General features: G+C 53.8%; 1 protein-coding gene across 1 annotated transcript in view; it reads left to right on the forward strand.

Moving 5' to 3' along the window:
• The window catches only part of EPHB1 (EPH receptor B1), a 52,285-nt gene extending 39,247 nt beyond the window's left edge, over positions 1–13,038 (forward strand). The window contains exons 10-17 of the mRNA XM_067002784.1: positions 1,621–1,743; positions 2,750–2,997; positions 3,101–3,316; positions 4,979–5,128; positions 5,604–5,797; positions 5,888–6,043; positions 6,132–7,445; positions 12,692–13,038. Of these exons, the coding sequence (XP_066858885.1) occupies positions 1,621–1,743; positions 2,750–2,997; positions 3,101–3,316; positions 4,979–5,128; positions 5,604–5,797; positions 5,888–6,043; positions 6,132–6,240 (1,196 nt within the window). The 3' untranslated portion in view covers positions 6,241–7,445; positions 12,692–13,038. The remainder of the gene's footprint in view (positions 1–1,620; positions 1,744–2,749; positions 2,998–3,100; positions 3,317–4,978; positions 5,129–5,603; positions 5,798–5,887; positions 6,044–6,131; positions 7,446–12,691) is intronic.
• Positions 13,039–19,937: the final 6,899 nt, after the last annotated feature.

Raw genomic sequence — 19,937 nt, forward strand, 5'->3', positions numbered from 1 at the left:
CCAGCCTGGGAGAAAGCAGAGTAGCCAGTGCCAGAGCTGGGGCTCCCCTGGGGATTTGGGGTTGGCAGCTCCAGCATGGCAGGGCTCAAAACCAGGTAGAAAACTGGTGAAATGGGTCTTGGTATTTTGTTTTTAAAGTCGTGCGATGGGAGCACAGAAAAACTCGGTCAAGGTTAGCAAGCCTCCGGGCGCGTGGTTGTTGCACGTGCCCAAGCAAAACAGGTGGGAAATTTGTGGCGAGCGACTAATGGGGAGATGAGCTCAGCAGCGGAACAAACCCGCTCGTTTAACGGCACGGCAATTAGAGCATCCTCTTACAGCTCCGCGTGGGTCGCCCGAGGGGTGTCTGCGCTGGGGCTGGTAACTTCAGATTTAGAGGTGGTGAGAAGTGGGCTGCAATTTCTCGTGCCTTGTCCCTGCATGATGCTTTGAGATAGCCTACATGCAGAAGGTGCCCTGCAGCCTTCTGGTGTCTGAGGGTTGAAAAAACAACCTATGGCCTGAGGTGCCCGAGTCCCCACTCGTTTGGATGGGATGGGAAATGCGAGTGGGAGATTTGCGGGGGGAGCTCAACCTGGTGTTTGCTGAGCCCGGAGCACGTCAGAGGGTGTTTAAAAGCCAGCCCGCATTGAGAGCAGGCAGGAAACTTTGGCGTTATTTTCTCCTTTATTTATTCAATTTTTTGATCGGTGAGTCAGTCTTGGTTACGATCCTGTAAATCCCTTTGTAATCCTGGCTGGAGCATCAGCTGCTCTTGTAAAAAAATTTATGGGGCAGTTAAAGTGTACGAGACAGAGCCGTAAAGGGATTTATGAACTGGGAGATGCACAGATGGCTTCATTGCAGTCGTTGTCACCCGCCCCAGAGGCGCAGAGCTCCTGCCCCAAACGCCCCCGCTGTGGACCAGGCGATGCCATGAGCCACGTGTTCAGCAGCTTTAGTGATGCCCTGGCCAGTGCCAGTCCTCCACATATCCTCCAGCTTAACCTCAAGGACCAAGTGTGCCCCACACCGACATGCTTTTAGGGTCAGGATTTACAGTCACCATCCCCTGCCCTTCCTGGCTTGTGGTCCGGCCTGAAGGCAGTGCCCGTGTCTTCCTGCGGTGTGGCTGGATCCTGCTGCCGCCCAGCAGGGATGGATGAAAGGCCAGCAAAGCCGCGCTTTTATGGCTCCATACAGGTTTTTGATTATAATTGCTGCACTCTGTCAATTTAGTGGCAGCCACAAAACTATCAGAGGCCTTTTTGGGTAAATAAATATTTCTTAAATAATGCATCTAGCCTCATAAAGTTGCCAATTCCCTTGCCATAAAAACCGCTAATTGTAGTTGTGGTCTGTCAGTGTCCCTGTGAGCTGGATGCTCATCAGTGGCTTCTGCCCGCCTCATTCTCTCTCCTCTCCCCTTCTTCAGCCTCTGCTCCCTCCTTTAACCTTGCTGGAGGGGACAAAAGAGGAACATAGTTGGCTGTTGGAGGTGGTGTGGAAGAGCAAATAGCAGCTGATGTAATGGACATGGGGAGGGGAAAGTGTCAGAACAGTCTTCAGGTCTTGGCCATGGCACAATGACTTCTGGTTTTCTTTCTCTTTTGCCACTTCTCCTGTGTTTCTCATGACAAGGGTCTCCAGGGATGAAGATCTACATCGACCCCTTCACTTATGAGGACCCCAACGAGGCCGTCCGCGAGTTCGCCAAGGAGATCGACGTCTCCTTTGTGAAGATTGAAGAGGTCATTGGAGCAGGTGGGTCCCCACATGCCCATCTCCCTGCCCTCTCCACCCCTCCTGGGTGGACACCTGTGGACCTGGGGCAGTTTTCTGGGGGGTGAATGAATGGTTCTTTGTTGGGAAATGCAAAACCTTTAATGAGGCCTCGGGATATCAGCCTTTCGTGGATTTTTGGTGGATTAGGGGATATGAGGTTGATTTCTGCTCTGAAAGTAAGTTCCTCTGAGGTTGGGAAGAACTTTGTTAATGTATTTGCTGGGTGACCGTGGGATTTCCTAGTTTTCTTCCATGAGGTAACAAGAAAAAGCCAGATCTCTTTCCAGTCTGTGCCATATTCCCATACATATGTATATGTACACATGCATACACGTATCTGTAAGTCATCTGTGCTGCTTTTATTGCAATTTTTAAATGACTGTGTTGTACTTGTAGAAGAGAGTGTGAAGCTGGGGGAAAGCCACAAGGAAGCAGTGAGCTGTTTCAGTCAGGATCAAGTTCAGTGATGTATCAGCTGCCTTTTGCTGCTCATCAAGGCAAAGCAGCTGTAAGCCTGGCTTAAATGTAATCCCTCCACAGACAAATTTCACCTTGGCAAAGGAAAAGCTCTCCTGGTGGAAACGAGGGGGAGCCTTCTCTGCGTTTTAAATCAGAATGCAGCAATGAAAACAGACCAGTTATTTTCCATTCCTAGATAAATGATGTGCAAAAAGGTGGCCGCGATTATCGATGCTGGCACCTTGCACTTGAGGGAGCCCTTAAGTTCGTGCTCCACCAACGTTCTGTTGGGATTCACAAGGGCAGCCCCAGGCTCCACGGTGGTCGGTGATGGGCTCTGGCAGCCTGGAGAAGGCTGTAAGCCCAACCACTTCCTCAGCGCCTTTCAAAGAGGATGGGCACATAGACTTGTGAGCACCATTAGGTGTCAACTGGTTGGTGTTTTTCAGCCGCTTGGTTTGGAGCTCCAGGTACTGTTCTGTGCAGTTGCATATGGAGGTGGTAATGGATGGTCTTGCGCTTGCAGGGGAGTTTGGAGAAGTGTATAAAGGCCGCCTGAAGCTACCTGGCAAGCGGGAGATCTACGTGGCCATCAAAACGCTCAAAGCTGGCTACTCAGAGAAGCAGCGCCGGGATTTCCTAAGCGAGGCCAGCATCATGGGGCAGTTTGACCACCCCAACATCATCCGTCTGGAAGGGGTGGTGACCAAGAGCCGACCTGTCATGATCATCACAGAGTTCATGGAGAACGGGGCCTTGGACTCCTTCCTACGGGTAAGGCGACGTGGGGCTGTGCCAGCTGTTGGTCAGCCACAGGATTTGGGGTGCAGGCTCTGTTGCCCCATCCCAACCTCATGCTTGCTCTTTCCGATCACAGCAAAATGACGGGCAGTTCACGGTGATCCAGCTGGTGGGGATGCTCAGAGGAATTGCCGCTGGGATGAAGTACCTTGCAGAGATGAACTATGTCCACCGAGATCTGGCAGCCAGGAACATCCTGGTCAACAGCAACCTAGTGTGCAAAGTGTCAGACTTTGGGCTCTCGCGCTACCTGCAAGACGACACGTCCGACCCCACCTACACCAGCTCCTTGGTACGTACCTCGCTTCCTGCAGCAGCAACCCCACCAGCCTCCTGTTGAGGCTGATTTTCTAAAACTGGCAAGTTGATCTACCCAACGTTGGTCTACCCAACATCACCCGTGCTGCACTGAGCCTGCTGGGTGGGGGCTGTGTGCAGGGTGTACTCTCTGGAGCTCCTGGCAGGGATGCAAAGTCCTTTTTGTGGGTCTTGGTGGGGGGGTTCCCACCGGCTGGTTAAGGGCTGTGGTTCCCACCATGGTAGGGGATCAGCCCATCTTGCAAGGGCTTTGGGCTTGAGAGCAGCATGGGTGCTCAGAGGGGCTGGTCCACCCCTTGTCTCCTCTTGCTGCTTTCCTTCCATTGTCAGGGAAGGCTCTACTGCTCAGCTGCTGCCTTGTTTGGGAAGGCTGGCACTCTGACTTTCCTTGTTCTTATTCCCTTTTTCATCATCCTCTTTTTCTTCCTTTCTCTTCCTCCCTTTTATGAGTTTTCTGTCTCCCTCGTCTCCAAAGCACCTTTCTGTTCTGTCCTGACCGTGCGGTACGAAGGGGTTAGGTGGAACCAGGGAGACATCACTAGGCAGTGTCTGTAGCGCATAAACCCCTGCCAGCAGGCTGGCGAGGCTGTCAGCGGCATTATGGATGAGCAGACAAGAAGGCTGTGAGTGCCCTGTTGACCTGCTGGGCTCTCTAATTGATTAATCACTTGTTAAAAGAGCTAATAACCTTCCTAACTCTTTGCAAACAATTCATAATACAGGGGTATAATGCATGGCAGGGTCAGGCCTTGAAGAAGGAGAAGGGAGGCAGCGCCTCTTCTCCAGGCAGACATCAGGGCAGCAAGCAGGGGCGATGTGGGTTGGGTGCAAGAGTGAGGACGCACGTCCTACACCGACCCCTGCAAAGCAGTTTCTTGGGCTGTCAAGCTGTGCCCAGGCGTGCTTCGGTGTGATGTAGCTTCCAACAGGAGCCCCAAGGAGATGAGACTGTTAGGATTTCATCAAATGGAAGTAAACGGATCAAGTGAGTCACGCCACAGCCAGGGGGGTTAAAGCGAGCTGCGGGGTTTCTGGCTGGGCTCGGGTCTGCTCCTGCTCCCTGCCCAGACTCGTCCTGCGGCCATTGAGCAGAAACGCAGTAGGTTTTTTGTTTGAAGACCCCAGCAGTAGCTGCTGGGAAGAGGCCTGGAGTAGCCTTTTCCCACCTTTAGAGATAAAAGAGATTATCTCATCTGTGTTTTTATTTAATTTAGGCCATAATAGATCTCCTCGGCAGCTGGGAAATGATGCTGTGCCTGCGATTACATCACTCTGCCTCCCACAGCAGGTTTCTAGCTCTGGGGAAAAGGCAGGAAAAACAACCTAGCAGTTAATTTCTCCATTTGTAGTTATTCAAATCAAATTTTTGCCATTCAGCCTTAAAGAGCAGCTGATGCTTCATTGGAAAGGCTACGGAAAACAATTGTGCTCAACGATTTACAATGCAGTTCTGCCCCGAGCACATACCACGCGTTTCTGTGGGTTTTTTTTTTCCCCTCCGTCCCTTGGCTTTCTGCTTGAAGAGCTGGGCTGTGCTTGCCCAATAGTGCTTGACTGCAAGGCACTCGCTGGCATGAGCAGGATGTGTGCGCAGGCTGCTGAGGCCGGGGTGCTCACCAGCTCCTCTTCTTGGCAGGGTGGGAAGATCCCCGTGCGGTGGACAGCCCCAGAGGCCATCGCCTACCGCAAGTTCACGTCGGCCAGCGACGTCTGGAGCTATGGCATCGTCATGTGGGAGGTGATGTCGTTCGGGGAGAGGCCCTACTGGGACATGTCCAACCAAGATGTAAGTGCTGGGAGCTCACTGCCAAAAAAAAAAAAAAAGGGCAAGAAAAAAAAAAAGCCCTGCCCAAACGGAAACTGAGGGGTCAAGGCAGTGCTGGAGCTGTTCCAGACCCCGTCGCCTTGGTTTTTGAGATGAAACAGGCTGGCGAGCGAGAGGGATGGCGGGAGGGAAGCTGGGAAGAAAAGCCAGTGGGCTGGTAATTGGACTTCAGGAAGCTGCAGTGCCTTTGAAAATGTTCAGAGGGTTTATGAGCTGGGAAAGAGCTTTGGTAGTGCGACTGCCGTACTCCGATGCGATCCGCCGAGATAACGAGTGGCAGCGCTCTGCCGCGAGGAGCTGCGGCGCGCGGAGCATCAGAGCGGAGATTAACCTCCCGCGGCATCTCCTCCTGCCCGCTTTGCCGGCAATCACGGCCCGGCAGCGCTGCCCACGCTCCGCCGTCCCGCATCCTCACGCTCTGCCTTGCTCCCCGCAGGTCATCAATGCCATTGAGCAGGACTACCGGCTCCCGCCGCCCATGGACTGCCCGGCCGCCCTGCACCAGCTGATGCTGGACTGCTGGCAGAAGGACCGCAACACCCGGCCTCGCTTCACGGAGATCGTCAACACCCTTGACAAAATGATCCGCAACCCGGCAAGCCTCAAAACTGTGGCTACCATCACCGCTGTGTGAGTCCCCGAGCACGTGGCTTCCCTCCCTCCCTGGGGATGAATCTGGGAGTCCCGTCCTCACCCCGGTGCCTCTCTGTCCCCTTCCAGGCCTTCTCAGCCCCTCCTCGACCGCTCCATCCCCGATTTCACTGCCTTTACCTCAGTAGAAGACTGGCTGAGCGCCGTCAAGATGAGCCAGTACAGAGACAACTTCCTGAGCGCTGGCTTCACCTCCCTCCAGCTGGTCGCCCAGATGACATCTGAGTAAGTCCGGTGCCTCCATGTGGCAGCAGCTCGCGGGGCTGCTCAGCATGGCTGTCCATTGATGTCCGTCTGTCTGTCTGTCTTCCAGAGACCTCCTGAGAATAGGAGTGACTCTGGCTGGGCACCAGAAGAAGATCCTGAACAGCGTCCAGTCCATGCGAGTGCAGATGAGTCAGTCTCCGACCTCGATGGCGTGACGTCCCTCACTCAACGGGGAGGGGACGGGGAGGGCAGGCGGCGGAGGCGGGAGGGGAGGAACTGACGGAGCCGCGGTGCGACGGTCGGAGAGGGGCGGCCGAGGCCGGGGGCTGCACCTGCCGGCGAAGGATGCTCCTGGGACTGGCCTCGGCCTGGTGACTTCCGTTCCTCGCCTACAGAAGCACACTTACCGATGTCACGGGGAACGGCGTATAAATAAGTATAAATATGTACAAATAGTATATTTAAAAATGAAAAAAACAAAACCACACACAAAAAAACAGCCAACAATGAAGACAAACCAATGTATGTTGGGGAAATGAACCCAAATCCTAGAGACCAGACTCCACTCCCACCGCCAGTGAGCAGTAGTCAAAACTGAGGCGGAGGAAGGGACTTTTGGGGAAGGGAGAGGCACCAGATTGAGTTCCCCAACCGGAGAAGCTACCGGCAGCGACCGCCTTCCTTCCTTCTTGCTTCCTTTGCTCTCCCTCCCTGCCCCAGCCCCTCCTGCTGCCCCTGCTCCCTTCTCTGCTCACGGCCCGGTGGAGCCTCCCCAGCAGCCTCCATAGCTGCCCCCATCGTGTCCAGGTGTCGCTCTGCCAACTACCAAAGGACTTCGCTGACCACTGCAAGGGGGGGATCCGACTCAATCCAGTTAATGTCTTCATATTGAAGAAGAGATGTACCTTCAATAGAAAAACCTTGGTTTTTTTCTTTTGCTTGCATTTTTTTGCAAAAAGGAAAAACAACAAAAAAATCCATCATGGAAAATGGAAAGAGGTGTTCCCGTGTGTGTGTGTGTGTGTGTGTGCGCGCGTGTACCTTGTCAACCTACCGTGGACTCGCTGCTTGGAGGTCGCCACCCACCTGAAGGCAGTGGACGGCCGGGTCCCAGGCCTGGATCTGTGCCTGGAGCCGGCAGAGGCCCCAGCGAGGCCGGTGCTCAGCGCGGCACAGGCGGGACCAGGACGAGGATGAGGAGGATGCGAGGGGCCAGCGGGGACAGGACTGGAGGAGTCGCGGCGTGTGGGTACTGGGTTGTGGAGGAGGAGGAGGAGAGATGCTCTGGGGAAGAGACTGATGAGGCCTCCAGAGCCTCGGGGATCTGCAGAAGATGGCTACGGAGAACTTTATTTCCCCCATCTTGTGGACCTAAGGATTTTGATATTGGGTTACAGACTTGGGTTTCATGGCTTCAGAGGTAGGTCCATTTGTCTCGTGTACTTCTCTGTCTGTCCATCCTTCTGTATTTTTCTGCTTACTTCCTCGAAGCCTCTTCCAGTGAATAGTTCCGTGTTTAATTTGATTTTTTTTCCCGACCGCTGATCTCCTTTGCAAATTGATCTAGTTAAAATTACTAGACGCATGTCAGTGTTTACACAGAATATTGTAAGTCTGGGCAATCTAACTTCCCTCTGCGGACTGCGCAGAGAGTTTATAAAATGAATGAACTCTTAATAAGGCTTTTACTTAGGCGGCTATGTGCGAATTGTAATGATCCATCACTGCGGCTGGCAGCCGGAGCGGGGGCTCGCCGTGCCCCAAGGGCTGCGGGTCCCTGTCAGGGAGGTGTTGGGACTGCCTGGTACCTCCCAGCCCTACCCGGGTGCCTCAGGTGTCTGTAAGATGCCCTCCATCCTCCTGCCCTGCAGCACGTGTCTGTCCGTGCCGTGGGGGTGCCCCGTGTCCGTCTGTCCCTTGTCCATCCATGCTGCAGGGATACCCTGTGTCCACACGTGCCATCGGGATGCCTCGTAAGGTTTGCTCCCTACCCGTGCCACACGAGGGGACAAGCCCTCCCTCTGCCTGCTGCCAGCAGCGTGTGCCCGGGCTGCGAGCGGTGGGGCCATCGGGGTCCTCTCCCCTTGGGGTCCCCCCATGGGAGAGCCAGCCCTTGGGGAGTGGGGTGCGCGGCTTGGGGGGGACAGGGGCTGACACTGCCGGCAGGAGAGGGACCCACGTGTCGGGGTGCTCTTTACTCCGGGTTTTTCTTCCCAGTCATCTAAGGAAACGGCCCGCCGTGCTGCCGGAGAGCGGGAGCGAGCGAGCTGTAGGAATGAGCTTGTTTTGAATCGCTGAGCTCCCTCCGGAGAAAGAGGCAGAGAAAAACACCCCGTGTTTACAATGGCGGGGACTGCTCCTGGCCTGTCAGATAGACGATCGCCGGTACCTCTCGGGATCCTCGCGGCCCGAATCTGTATTCCGGGATGTTGTCGCACTGCATACAACATGCAGATGGAGCGAGCGCCGTGCATGCTAACGCGCTGCCTCGCCACGTTGGTATTCACCGCAGCTGATGGATCCTTTTTTTTTTTTTTTTTAAATCATTTCTCTTTTATTAGAAGGAAGCTAAAGGCATTTGAAGGGACAAATGGCAATGACACAGGGTAAATATCAAAACTCCCCCTTTGCGGCTGCTCTGCCCCGCTCAGTGTCCTTCTGCCGCCCGCCTGGGGCTGGAGGGACGACACGACGGCACCGCTGCCTGTACCTAACCTGCAGCCCCACGCATCCCACGTGCACCCCACGCCTCCTGGGCTGCGGTGGGGCAGGCCCTTCCCAGCAACGCTCTTCTCACTGGTCCTTGCTGCGATGGCAGCATCTGCCTTGGGCTGGAGCCGCTGCGGTGGCACCGGGGCCTGGAGATGTCCCCTGTGGTGTCACTTGAGAGCCGCGGCTCAACAAGGAGTCTGAGGATGGTATGATCAGTTCTTCCAGGGCTGAGGCACGGCTGGCGAAGGGGTGGCTGTCTATCGGATGCCCAAAGGTGGGCCACCTGGTCCCATGCCTTCAGAGACTTTAGGCACTTCTTTTTCTCTTCAGACGTAGCTGGATGCAAACAGGGCCTGAAGCATCACCGGCACCACCAGTGATGAGCAAGTCTGGCTGACAGTTGTTGCCTCTGGATTTAGAGGGGGTTGCAAGCAAGCAGCAGCATCGTCCATATCGTTCAAGAGGTCTCTTCCACCAGCGATGGATGGAGAAGCTGCCCAGATGCTCCCGTTGGGGCAGGAGCCTCTGCCTTGCTGTTGCTTTTTCTCTGGACCGAGGAGGAATGTGGATTCGGGTTAGGTGGATGCTTTGCAGACTGAGAGGGACTCTGCCAAATGGTTTCAGTGAGGAAAGAACCCCCCAGAAAACCCAAACCAGAAATGAAAGCTCCCATTTCACATCATCTGCTCTGTGTCGTGCTTGGTGTTCCTTTCCTCGATCCTAAATTGGAAGGGGTGTCTTGGAAATAATTTTTTTCCCTGAAGTTTCACTTTGCATAGGAAATAAAAGAGGGGGGAAAAAAAAAAAGGCGTTTCTCATCGAAACAAAGCGACTCCCCCACTGCACTGACCTTTCCTCGGGCCCAGGGTTCACCCAGCACACCCGGTGCTGGCTCTGGGGCTCCTTCATCGCTGGGTGCCACCGGGATGGATCCTGACCCCGGCCCTGCTCCTCACCCCTGCTGTCACAGCCGTGCTCTGGGGCTGTTGGCTCCTTCTGCGCATTCCTGCAGCAACTGCCAGGGGCCCGGGGGCGAGAGCCCCTCTGCAGTTTGGATGCTTTGTTCCCCCTCTGGAACTTGCTGCTCCTTTCCCAAAGCGCCATCCCCAGCATGCGGCGTGGGGAGGAGGCGCTCGCTCAATAGCGGTAATTAAAACAGCCGCCGAGGGGAGCCCAGCGTGTCCAGGGCAGGAGGGGGGACGAGGTGCGCGTGTTAATAGCAGCATTGTGTGCCTCTTTCGAGAAAAAAGGAGGAACGCGCTTTGTGCCATTTAATGACCTTCAAATTAGCAGTTCTTTGAAAGCACTTATGTATATTTAATTTTAAATGTTGCCGCAAGTCAGAGCGGGGCTGGCAATGAAAGCAGCAGGCGGCCAGTTTTTAACTAAGAGCAAGCCCAGAGTGTTATTTCCAAGCCCGTCAGCTTTTGGTGCTTGCCTTGCTCCTTTCCCCTGGAGAATACGGGGCTGCGGCCCCATCCCCCTGCACTGAGGAGCCTGGTCTGGAGGGATGGGGATGGACACATCGGTGTCTGTAAGGGGCTGAATCGAGCCTCTGAGGCATAAAGAACAGCCCGTATATTTGGGCTGCCCTCTGTTTGTGCTGAGAAAAAAAAAGAAAAAAGGATAAAACATCACGCAGTTTCTAAGGTGAGAAATGGATTTACAGAACCAGCAGTGGAGTTGCAAGCTCTCGGGGCTGCGTCGCGACTCCAAGGCCACCCTGCTGTCCCTGTGACACCCTGCTAAAATGCCGATGGGAAGGCAGGGCATTAGGTCAGGGTTTCACATCCACCTCGTGTGTTCATCCACGTGCTCTGCGTCCCCTTCTCTGGTGGAGTCCCCACGGCATGAGGAGCTGCAAGAGGTCATGTAACATCCCTGTCGGCATCGTCTGTTTTGGTGCCCCGTTTATGGATGCTCCTTCCAGGATGGATGCCTATCTTGGTACAGCTTGAGTGCCTCCAAAATGATGCTCCAAGAGATGGAAGGAGACCTTTCTAGGTGAGGCTCCTTTCTGTTTCGGAAGAGCCTGAAGGAGCCTGAAGCACCCTGAAGCACCCCAAGCAGTGATGGAGCAGAGGCACCTTCCCCATAGCCCACCTGTGCTGGTGGGACTGCCTTGGCACAGGGTCTCACCTCACTGCTCCTGGCCCCACGAATGGCTCTCCTCTGTGTGTGTCCCAGCCGAGCTCGCCCTCCTCCAAAACCCCTCGGCTGCCTTGTGCTGCTCTCCTGTTTCTCCTGCCCATGGGTTTTGACTCTGCATTCTTCTCTTTGGGGTTTCTGCTGGTTTGGGTCCATGTTTTATCTGACAGCAAGAGGAGGAGAAGCTGGTGGCGTGGCTGCGGATGGGGTCACCCCTCAGCACAGGAATGCTTGTGGAGGTTAATCCAAAGAAATCAGCTGTGTGAATTGTAAGTGGATTAGCTGAACGAGCTGGTTCCCAAAACAGGCGCGCCCTTCCAGGGCGGCCGCGGAAGTGGATTAGGCAAAAATCTGCTTACGGCCGCATTAACTCCGGATAAGCATTGGGGGGGATTAGTGCAGTTTGTGTTATCCACTTAAAAAATGAATTTGAGTGAACTTCTCTCCATGTTCCCGAACAAAGAAGCCTTGGTCGCCTCTTCGTTCCCATTTCTTCTCCCTTGTCCATCTGTCTGGCACGCACGCTGTCTTTGCCTGGGCACTTTCTTGGGGAGCAGCTTTCCCTGCTGCTTATTCCCAGGGTCTCGTTAGGCAATTGAACCCTCGTGCCAAGGTGGGGAGAGAGGGCAAGAAAATTATGGTCAACATCAGTGCAATTATCAACGCCAATTAACGCTGAGCAGGACTGGCAGCCGGAGATACAGCCCATGCCAGAGGCTGCCTTCTTCCCTGGGGATGGCTGGTGGGAACGGTGCGCTCCCTGCGAGTAGCACCTGGGAATAACAGAGGCGTTTGCACTCTGCTCGGTCACGGGCATCTCGGATGTGCAGCAGGCTTTTGAGTTTTCAGGCTGCCTGACCACCGGCGGCGCCCCGGGGCCAGTGTGCTGCTGGAGGCGATGCCGATGCTCGTGGCACCTCCCTTGCAGGGTGGGTTTTCCTCTCAAAAATGTGTGTGCAGCTGCATCTCTGAGCGTGGCACCAAAAATGGACCTTGGTACATAATAAATGCACAGCAATAACTTTTCCCCCAAACACTGCTTGCTTTTCTTTCTGTCTTCGCGACGTTCTTTCTGATAATCTCAGTTTCTCTTCCCCTTTCTTGCGTGCCCCCTTTTCCGCCAAGCACTAAATTACTAAATAGAAGTTTTATTACTACCTGGATTTGCTAGAAATGATTTTCATTCAGCAGAATGATGAATTTTAATAGGAGCAAAATGTCAGCCACAGCTGGAATTTTTTTTAAAAGCACCGGCACATTCACGCAGAGGAGCCCTGGAATAATTATGGCAGCGATCCCCGGTTATCGGCAGCCAAGCAAGGGGTGCAGCAGTCAATGGCATTGTTATTTAATGTAGTGGCTTTATGCTTCCGAGGTGCAATTCTGTATTAAAAACATCTTTGCCTCTCGGACGGGACTAAGAAATGGGATTTTGCTGCTGTGCAGTGCTTGGTGGTTGCTCTTTGGGTTTGTGAGCCTTTCCCTCAGCAGCAGAGAAAAGCGATGGTTTCTGTTACTTTGGAAGGAGCGGTTTTTGGTGCTTGACTGCTGGCTTCTGTGTTGGCCCCAGGGGTGCTTCTATTGCAGTGTGGGGAGGGGAAAAGCACCTTTTGGGGGGTCACTGTCTTTTCTTTGTTATTAGTTTTGGAAACGCAGCATACGGGCTTTGCCGAACCTGCTCCAAACCCGACTTCTGCGTGCCCGAGGCGCTCCCTGAATGGCATCGGGGCTGTGCTAAGCCCGCACCATGCAGCTCTGCACGGGGCAGGCTCCTTCTCACCCTCGTTCCCCACTCTTCCCTTGCAGGGGTACGGATGCACCGGCAGCACCGCCTGTCCCGCGCCCTCCGCCGCCCATGGGATGAGCTGGGACATCTCCGGAGCCCCGAGCTGGGCTGCGGGAGCCTCCGCTGCTGCAGCATGCCCCATGCCGGCTGGCAGCGCCCCGTCCTGTACATAACAGTGAGGTGTCTGTAACAGGTTTTCACCCATTGTAAGTTTTTTTTTTTAATTATCATTTTTTATTTCTTATTTTTTGCCCCCTCCCCAGTTTGTCGATTGTGTTGAACTTGTCGGAGTTTGTAACGGTAACTTTCAGAGAATATTGTACTAAAGAGAGAATTGCACTCAATAAAAATAATGAAATAAGCCTGATCCTTTCTCTTCTCCTTCCCAGAGGCGGTCTTACTGCTGCCGTGTTATCTGCAACTTGGCCATGAATATTCATTTGGGGAGCTGGCAGTGCTCCATCGCTCCTTGACTTACCTCGAATTTTGATGTATATCAGATTTGGCTCTCCGGTTTGTAAATGAAGTGACTTTATTCCCATTGATCCCTATCAGTGGCTGCTTGCTGAAAAAAAAAAAAAAAAAAAAAAAAAAGCTGCAAGAAGGAATTTTCTTGGCACGGGTTTTTACACACAGCACATTTCAAAACACTCATGTGCAGTCATTTGGGGAAGCCGTGCTGGAAGTGCTGACTTGGATGAAAGTGCCGGCTGCGTGGTGTGAGCACAGAGGCTCCTCGCTTCCCCAGGCGTGCCAGGGCCTGTCAAAGTCCAGTGCTCTGCTTGAACCTATACCTACAGGTGTATGTATTTATCGGGTTCAGAAAGAGGAGTTACTGCTGGGGCAGCGTATGAGCTGAGGGTTAGGATGTCCCATGCCCCTTGTTTTTAGGTGACATAGGTGGGGCTGGCACGTCCCTGAGGTCGCTGCTGCCCTGTAATTCTGCATATGAAGCCCCCAGCAAGGAGCCTGCATTTGGAGGGTTTCTCAAATCTGGTATCCAGAGCTCTGAGTCCTTGATACGTCCCTGGGGTCATTAAGAGCTGTTTTTTCTGACGGCTGCAGTTCCTGCAGGCAGGACTCTGCTGCCCCAGGCTCTGCCCACATAGATGCATGGCGAGGTTTTTCTCCCCAGCACCCTGACACGCAAAACCAGAGCCCGTGCCATAAAACCCAGCCCCCTGGCAGGTCTTCTGACATACGCGATGCAAATGGACAGAAGCAAACGGGCAGTGGCTGACCCAGGGCTGAGCTGAGCTCGTTTGTGTGCCCTTAATTGAATTGATATTTGATTTAATGGGCTAGTGGTGTGGTTTAAACGAGTGCTCACATTTCTTGGCTCCTCTGGGATTTGGGGCGCTGAGAGGGTATATCCCTTACACAGGTCACCTGAGGTTTACCCCTTAAGTAACCAAAAGACATTTACAGCCAGAGCTTAAAGTTCCCAGAGCAGCTTGTCTGGGAATATCCTTTTAATAGGGTCTGCAGGAGCCCTGCTGACAGCTTGATGGCTTAACAGGGCTCCGAAGGATGCGGGGGGAGCCCAGGCATCACCGCGGGGCTGGTCCCTGCCTCCCCATAGCTGCGGCGGCAATGGGGCCATACCATGGGCACCTGCACACTGCCTCGGATCCCCACCTTGCCCGGAGCAGCTCCTGCCTCCCAGCCCGAGTGAAATGTCATTTAGGGAGGCCACACAGAGGCCAAAAAAAGTTTTCCTGAGCTTTGAATACAGATATAGGCGGCTGTCACAGCCCGCATGGAGACGAACTCTCAAAATGAAAAATCTCCCCTTCATGGCTATCGGGTTTGAAAAATGGAAGCGGCGTGCTGGCTCTTATTACTCCGCAGCAGCTGTGAGAAATTTCAAGGAACTCCAGTGCTGTCAGACCGAGTAAGTCCTGGCTTACCCTGGTGTAAGCAGAAAGCGGGGCTGGGGCTCCCGTCGAGCGGGCGCAGGGAGGAGCAGCGGGGCCGTGGGGTGCCTCCAGGTCACCCGCAGGGTGCGTCGCTGGTGGCTGGTGGCAGGTGGGTGTCACGGCACAGGGGCACAGGGAGCAAGGGGCAGCCGGAGGATGTCAGCTACATGTGGGGAGGAGGCACTGCATTCGGTGGGAGACAGGCAGGAGTCCGTCTTCTCCCTGCCGTGCTTGGCAGTGAAAGACAGATAAAAGACAAGCCCAAGAGGACTGTAGGCTAAATTGTAATTGGAGCAATATGGTCCAATTATAAAGTTATGTGCCAGCCCGCATTAAACGGCAGCATCTGCTGGAGTTATCAGAGGTGCCTTGTTGCCTATTAAAAGCGATCGTTTTGCCCTGGAGGGCTGGAGAGCCAGAGCTGGGAGGGCTCGGCCGTGCCCAAAACCAAAAGGGCAAGGCCGCGTGCCCAAATCTCCTTGGTAGCTGCAGGGTTTTGGGGGCTGCTCTGGTGGGCTCCATCTCACAGCCATGTCACGGTGCTCCCAGATCTTCCCTCTCCTTGTGTGCATCCCCCTGCCAGGCTCCCCAGGGGGAGATGAGCACTGGTTGGCATTCAGCACAGTGCACACTGCGGGCAAGGCTGGGCCCGAGCTCAGAGCTGTCAGTCGGGTTCTGCTCAACAGATGTGTGTCCCGGCTGTCCTCCCAGCCCCAAAGCTTTCCGCGGTGCTTTTGGGAGAGGCCGAGAGCAGGAACCTCTGCCAGGGGGAGGGAACCGGTGACCAGCAGTCGTCCTGGTGCTATGGCAACTCGTTAAGCCCTGGGTGTTGATTTAATGTGTTCTGCCGTCCTCGGCCGCTTTACAAACCGCAGCCCCTGCGCTGAGTGGGAATTGCTCCCCTGAGCCCGGAGACCACCTCGGAGACTGCTGCAGCCTGGCTGTAAATTCCAGCCGCGCGCCGGCCTGCAGCTCGCCGGGAGCCCTGGTTGCTGTCAGCCCCGGTGGCAGTGGGGGGCTCACAGGGGAGCCATGCCCACGGCAGAGGGGAAGGGGTTGGAAATGCCCCTACCTCCTGCCCTCGTCTGTGGGGACAAAGCCTGCTGCGTGCTGAGCCCCAGACGGGCCCACCAGCTGCCCCAGCAGCAGTGCCACATGGCTTGGCCAAAGGTCTGCTCTTGCCCCTGTGCTGCTTTCCCTGGTGTAAAGCCAGGGTAGGCCTGCCCCATGCTCTGGCAGCTGTGGCCATCCCCTGACTTTGCTCTCATCTGATCTGTGGAGGACAAATCTCTTCCTGTGCTGGAGGGAAGTTTTAACTCTGTGCCCTGCTACGCTCGCTGCCACCTCGGCCTGCCTGACCCCCGGCTGTTCAGCCCCTTGCCCTCTTCCTACAGCTGGCGTTTATCCAAGTACAAACAGATCCCTGGGAGCCGCTGCCCAAGGCCTTCAGGAGAGAAGCGTGATTGTTGGGTGTCCTGCTTCTGTGGGTGTCCTGAAAGGTGGGGAGCTGGGGTCTCCCCGCTCTCACAGGCCTAAGTACCTGCCCCTTGTCTGAAAATGAGGCCCTTTAAGGTGCTGCCAGTTGGTCAACCAGCGTCACTGATTGCTTTTAGGACTGTTGGCTGTGAAAGCTCATTTTGTGCATTATTTGACATTTAACGCAAAGGTCTGCTCTGAATCTGAAGATCTCTGCCAGGCTCACGTGGCTAATGCACTGGATTTCATTGCAGTCCATAGCACAGAGGGTGGCTATAGCAAGGCCCGTGGCCTTGTTACCAGCTGCTTTGGTCCTCAAAGCTAAATTAACACTTGGCTGGACTCAATCAAGCCTGATGAGAGATTTGTAGGGCCTGGGGGCTGATGACAAGGAAGTTCAACTGCTCTGCCTCCTCAGTGGGTATCCCCACAGCACCAGGTGAGGGATCCTCCACCTGGCTCACGGCTGCAGGTTGTGCTGGGCCAAAATCCATTGCTGAAAAATCACCTGGAAAACGCTGGGCAAGTCTCAGCGAGGCTTCCTGAGTGTGCAGGACTGCAGGGCTCTTGATCAGCAGTACGGGGCTTCTCCCTGGCTGAGCTGTGGGAGCATCTCTTGCAGTGTGGTCCTGTGCTCTGCATGGCTCAGGGGAGCCTCTTCTGCTGTTTTTGGCCTTTGTGAAGAGCAGGCGAAGGTGCTAACAAGCTTGTAACGCCTGCGGGGACAGCCACAGCAAGCGGCAATGATTGCACGGATGAAATAAAAGTTGTGAGTTGTTTTGCAAATATTTCTGAAGCCTGTGATACAGCAGCAGAAGTAGGCGTAATTACACGTAAAAATGTATCTACTTTGTAGTCTTTTAATTATCCACTCAGGTGAACCATAATGTGAGGGGAAAAGCTTTAAATCTGTTCATTTCTAATAAAAAAAATGAGGCGGGAGAGTGTTATTTGAATGTAATTAAGAGAAGATCCAGTTGGATGGATGAGCTAGAGAGCAGGGATCTGTGCTGTACTCCAGAGCCCTCAGGCTCTGCTGCCTTCCCCATCTCCACTTGCATCCTTCCTCCTCACCGGAGGAAGCTGCTGGGGGGAGTGAACTAGAAACTGGGGAGAAAAAACTAGAAATGGTTCCCCTCTCCCTCCACTGCTCTGCTTGCTGAGCTACTGTCAGGTGAGTGCCTTTGAAAATAAGTTATTTCCATCGAGTCTGCTGTAGTGCGTAGCTTTCCGAGAGAGGAATGAGTGCTGAACTTTATTTTTTCTTATAATGGCTCCTCAGAGCCCCAGATAAGATGGAAACCTGGCTCTCTGGGGCTGTGTCTGCTACCAGTGTGGTATGCGTCCTGTAGCGCTTGCAAGTGGGTTGGGAAATCCACCTCCCAGGGAAGAAAGCTGAGGCACGAGGGAATAGGACGGATCTCCCAGGGGAGGGGATGTGGTCTGTCCCAGGGGTGCCGCAGGAGCTCATGCAACTCCCGCAGCTCGCCCTGCTCGCCTGGGAGCCAGCTAGCAAATCGGGAAGCCTGGGCTGTTTTTAGCAGCGCACATGCTTTCCCAGAAAGACAGAAGGCCTTGCTGCCTATCTGTTCTTCTTCTGTTATCATGAATGTCAAGCACTTTACAGACGGAGGCATTAAATGTCAGATCCTGTCCCTACAAGCCCTGCTTGTAATGCGAACGCTCAGACATGCTCTGTGGTCATCTCGTTCCCGTTTCCTTCCTCTGATAAGCGTTGTCCCCTGCGCTGCCGTGTTTGGAGACGAGGCCACAAAGCAGTGTTCTTTGTGCCGCTGTGGACGCTCACCCTGACATCCGCATCCTCTGTCCCAGATATTCGAAAACACTCAGGATCAGCTCTCTGCCTCTTCTTTAGAGACTCTGATGTGTGTTTTGGCATGGTGTTCAGATCCCAGAGACTCCGGTCTCTGCCCATGCTGCTCCCGTTGCCGCTCAGGCGGGAGGCTCGGCCTCCGCTTGGTGCTGAGCCACAGTGCGGGAGCCTCCCCCCAGGGCTCAGTGGCCCCAGCTCTGTCGCTGCTGCTCTGCGACCTCCGTGGGGCTTTGCCCTCGCGGTTCCCTCAGGCGAGCAAGACAAGGCATGCTGCATCTGGCGCCAGGCTGCAAACCGTCTCGTGGCTTCTCTCCTATTTTTCTGTCAGTTCTCAGCCTTTGCTGTAATTTTGGAGAATAACAGTGCTTTGGGTGATCTGTTTTTTTGCCCTTAAAGGGATAACAAGGCTTCCCTGCTTCTGTGTTATCACTTTCCCCTTGGTATATGCCCCTAGCTAGCCCTTCTTCTACACCTCCTGGTATGCTCGGTGAGAGCAGGCACCATGGCTGCTATAGCTCTCTGGTTGCTTGTCCTTGACGTAAAGCTTCTCTGTGGGAACAGGGGATGTGCCAACTCCACGTGCATTGGTGACATAAAATGCTGAAGTATATCCCTTTTGGTGCCTTTGAGATGGGATTTCTCCTTTGCACTCTGGCAATGACACACAGTAAAATAATACACAAAATACATATAATAAATTAAAGCAAATACTGCATGCTGAAGTCCTGAAATTTGGAACTTGCTGCATGTTCAGTACAGGCTAACAAGATGCATTTTAATAATTACAAACGAACCTGTGGCCAAAAGAGCCTTTACTGAGCACACCTGTAATGAATGCTGATGCGGCCGTTCCCCACAGAATGCTGATAATCACATTTGCTAGTGCATTAGGGCTGATTTAGGGGTAAACAATAGCTTCCACCTGAATTTGCTTTACAACCTATTGACTATAGTGGGTAGCTTTTCTTTTTCTGTTATTGAAATATTTGTAAATATTTTACCAGGCCTCCACACTGCAGTTGTTGTTTTTTTTTTTTTGTACTGTTTATTGTGAATTGACAACAATCGTGTTCACCCTCTGTATGACCCAAGGAGCTCACGCTTGTCCCCCCCCCTTTGTTGGAATAATTGCTCTTCCCACAGTGACTGCCGCGTGGTTTGTAAGCTTATTTCAGGCACAACTGTGGGGATTAGTGATAACACTGCCTATTGTACCAAGGTTCATACTATTTAAAATTGGAAGCAGAACAAAGGCAATTCAATTCCAGTCCCTCACTCTGTGGGTAAAATAGCATTTTCTGACACCGTCCAGGAAATGTACGGGAAGAGCTGAGTTTCTGCCTGTTGCCTGTCTCTCAGGGCCACAGCCAGGCTGTCCGTCCTGCAGGAGGGGGCGCCGGGCAGGCTGCTCCCCAAAAACTCCTTCGTGGGACATTCAAACAGGTGAGAGCCCTGGGCCACGCGGCCCTGCATCCCGTGTCTTCGCTCTTTGAATTTCTCTTCTTGGGATGCAAGGGTGAAGGAAAGATGTTGCTGTCTCCCCTCTGGTGGGTCTTTGGGTTAATTTTCCCCGCAGCATCTGGCCCCCCACGGTCCCCGTCCTGCCCCACGGCCCTGCCTGGGCAGAGGGAGCTCGGAGCACAGGGCGTGCGGGGGGTGGCGAGGAGCTCTGCACACACAAAAGCTGGAGCAGCCACCAGCAGCTGTAACCCTAGCAACAGTGTCTCAGGATTTGAATGTAATTATACCTCAAACGTGATAAACACTCCGAAGGACTCCTTATGTGGAGATCATACTAAACAAGTCTTTGAAATTACCCTCATCAAATATTGATAGAGGGAGAGTTTGGGGAAAAAAAAAAAAAGACCAAAAAAAAAAAGGAGAGAGAGAAAAGGCGAATTCTTGTTCTTGCCCACGGGCTGCAGGTTAATGGGAATCTGTTGGTTTATCACCGCAGCGCAAGCCCCGCCGATAGCTCCAGCTCACAACAAAATTAAAAGCGGGGGCGGGAGGATAAGAGAAATAAAAGCATCAGGT

This window comes from Anser cygnoides, chromosome 9, assembly GCF_040182565.1.
Source record: "Anser cygnoides isolate HZ-2024a breed goose chromosome 9, Taihu_goose_T2T_genome, whole genome shotgun sequence".
Taxonomy (NCBI): Eukaryota; Metazoa; Chordata; class Aves; order Anseriformes; family Anatidae; genus Anser; species Anser cygnoides.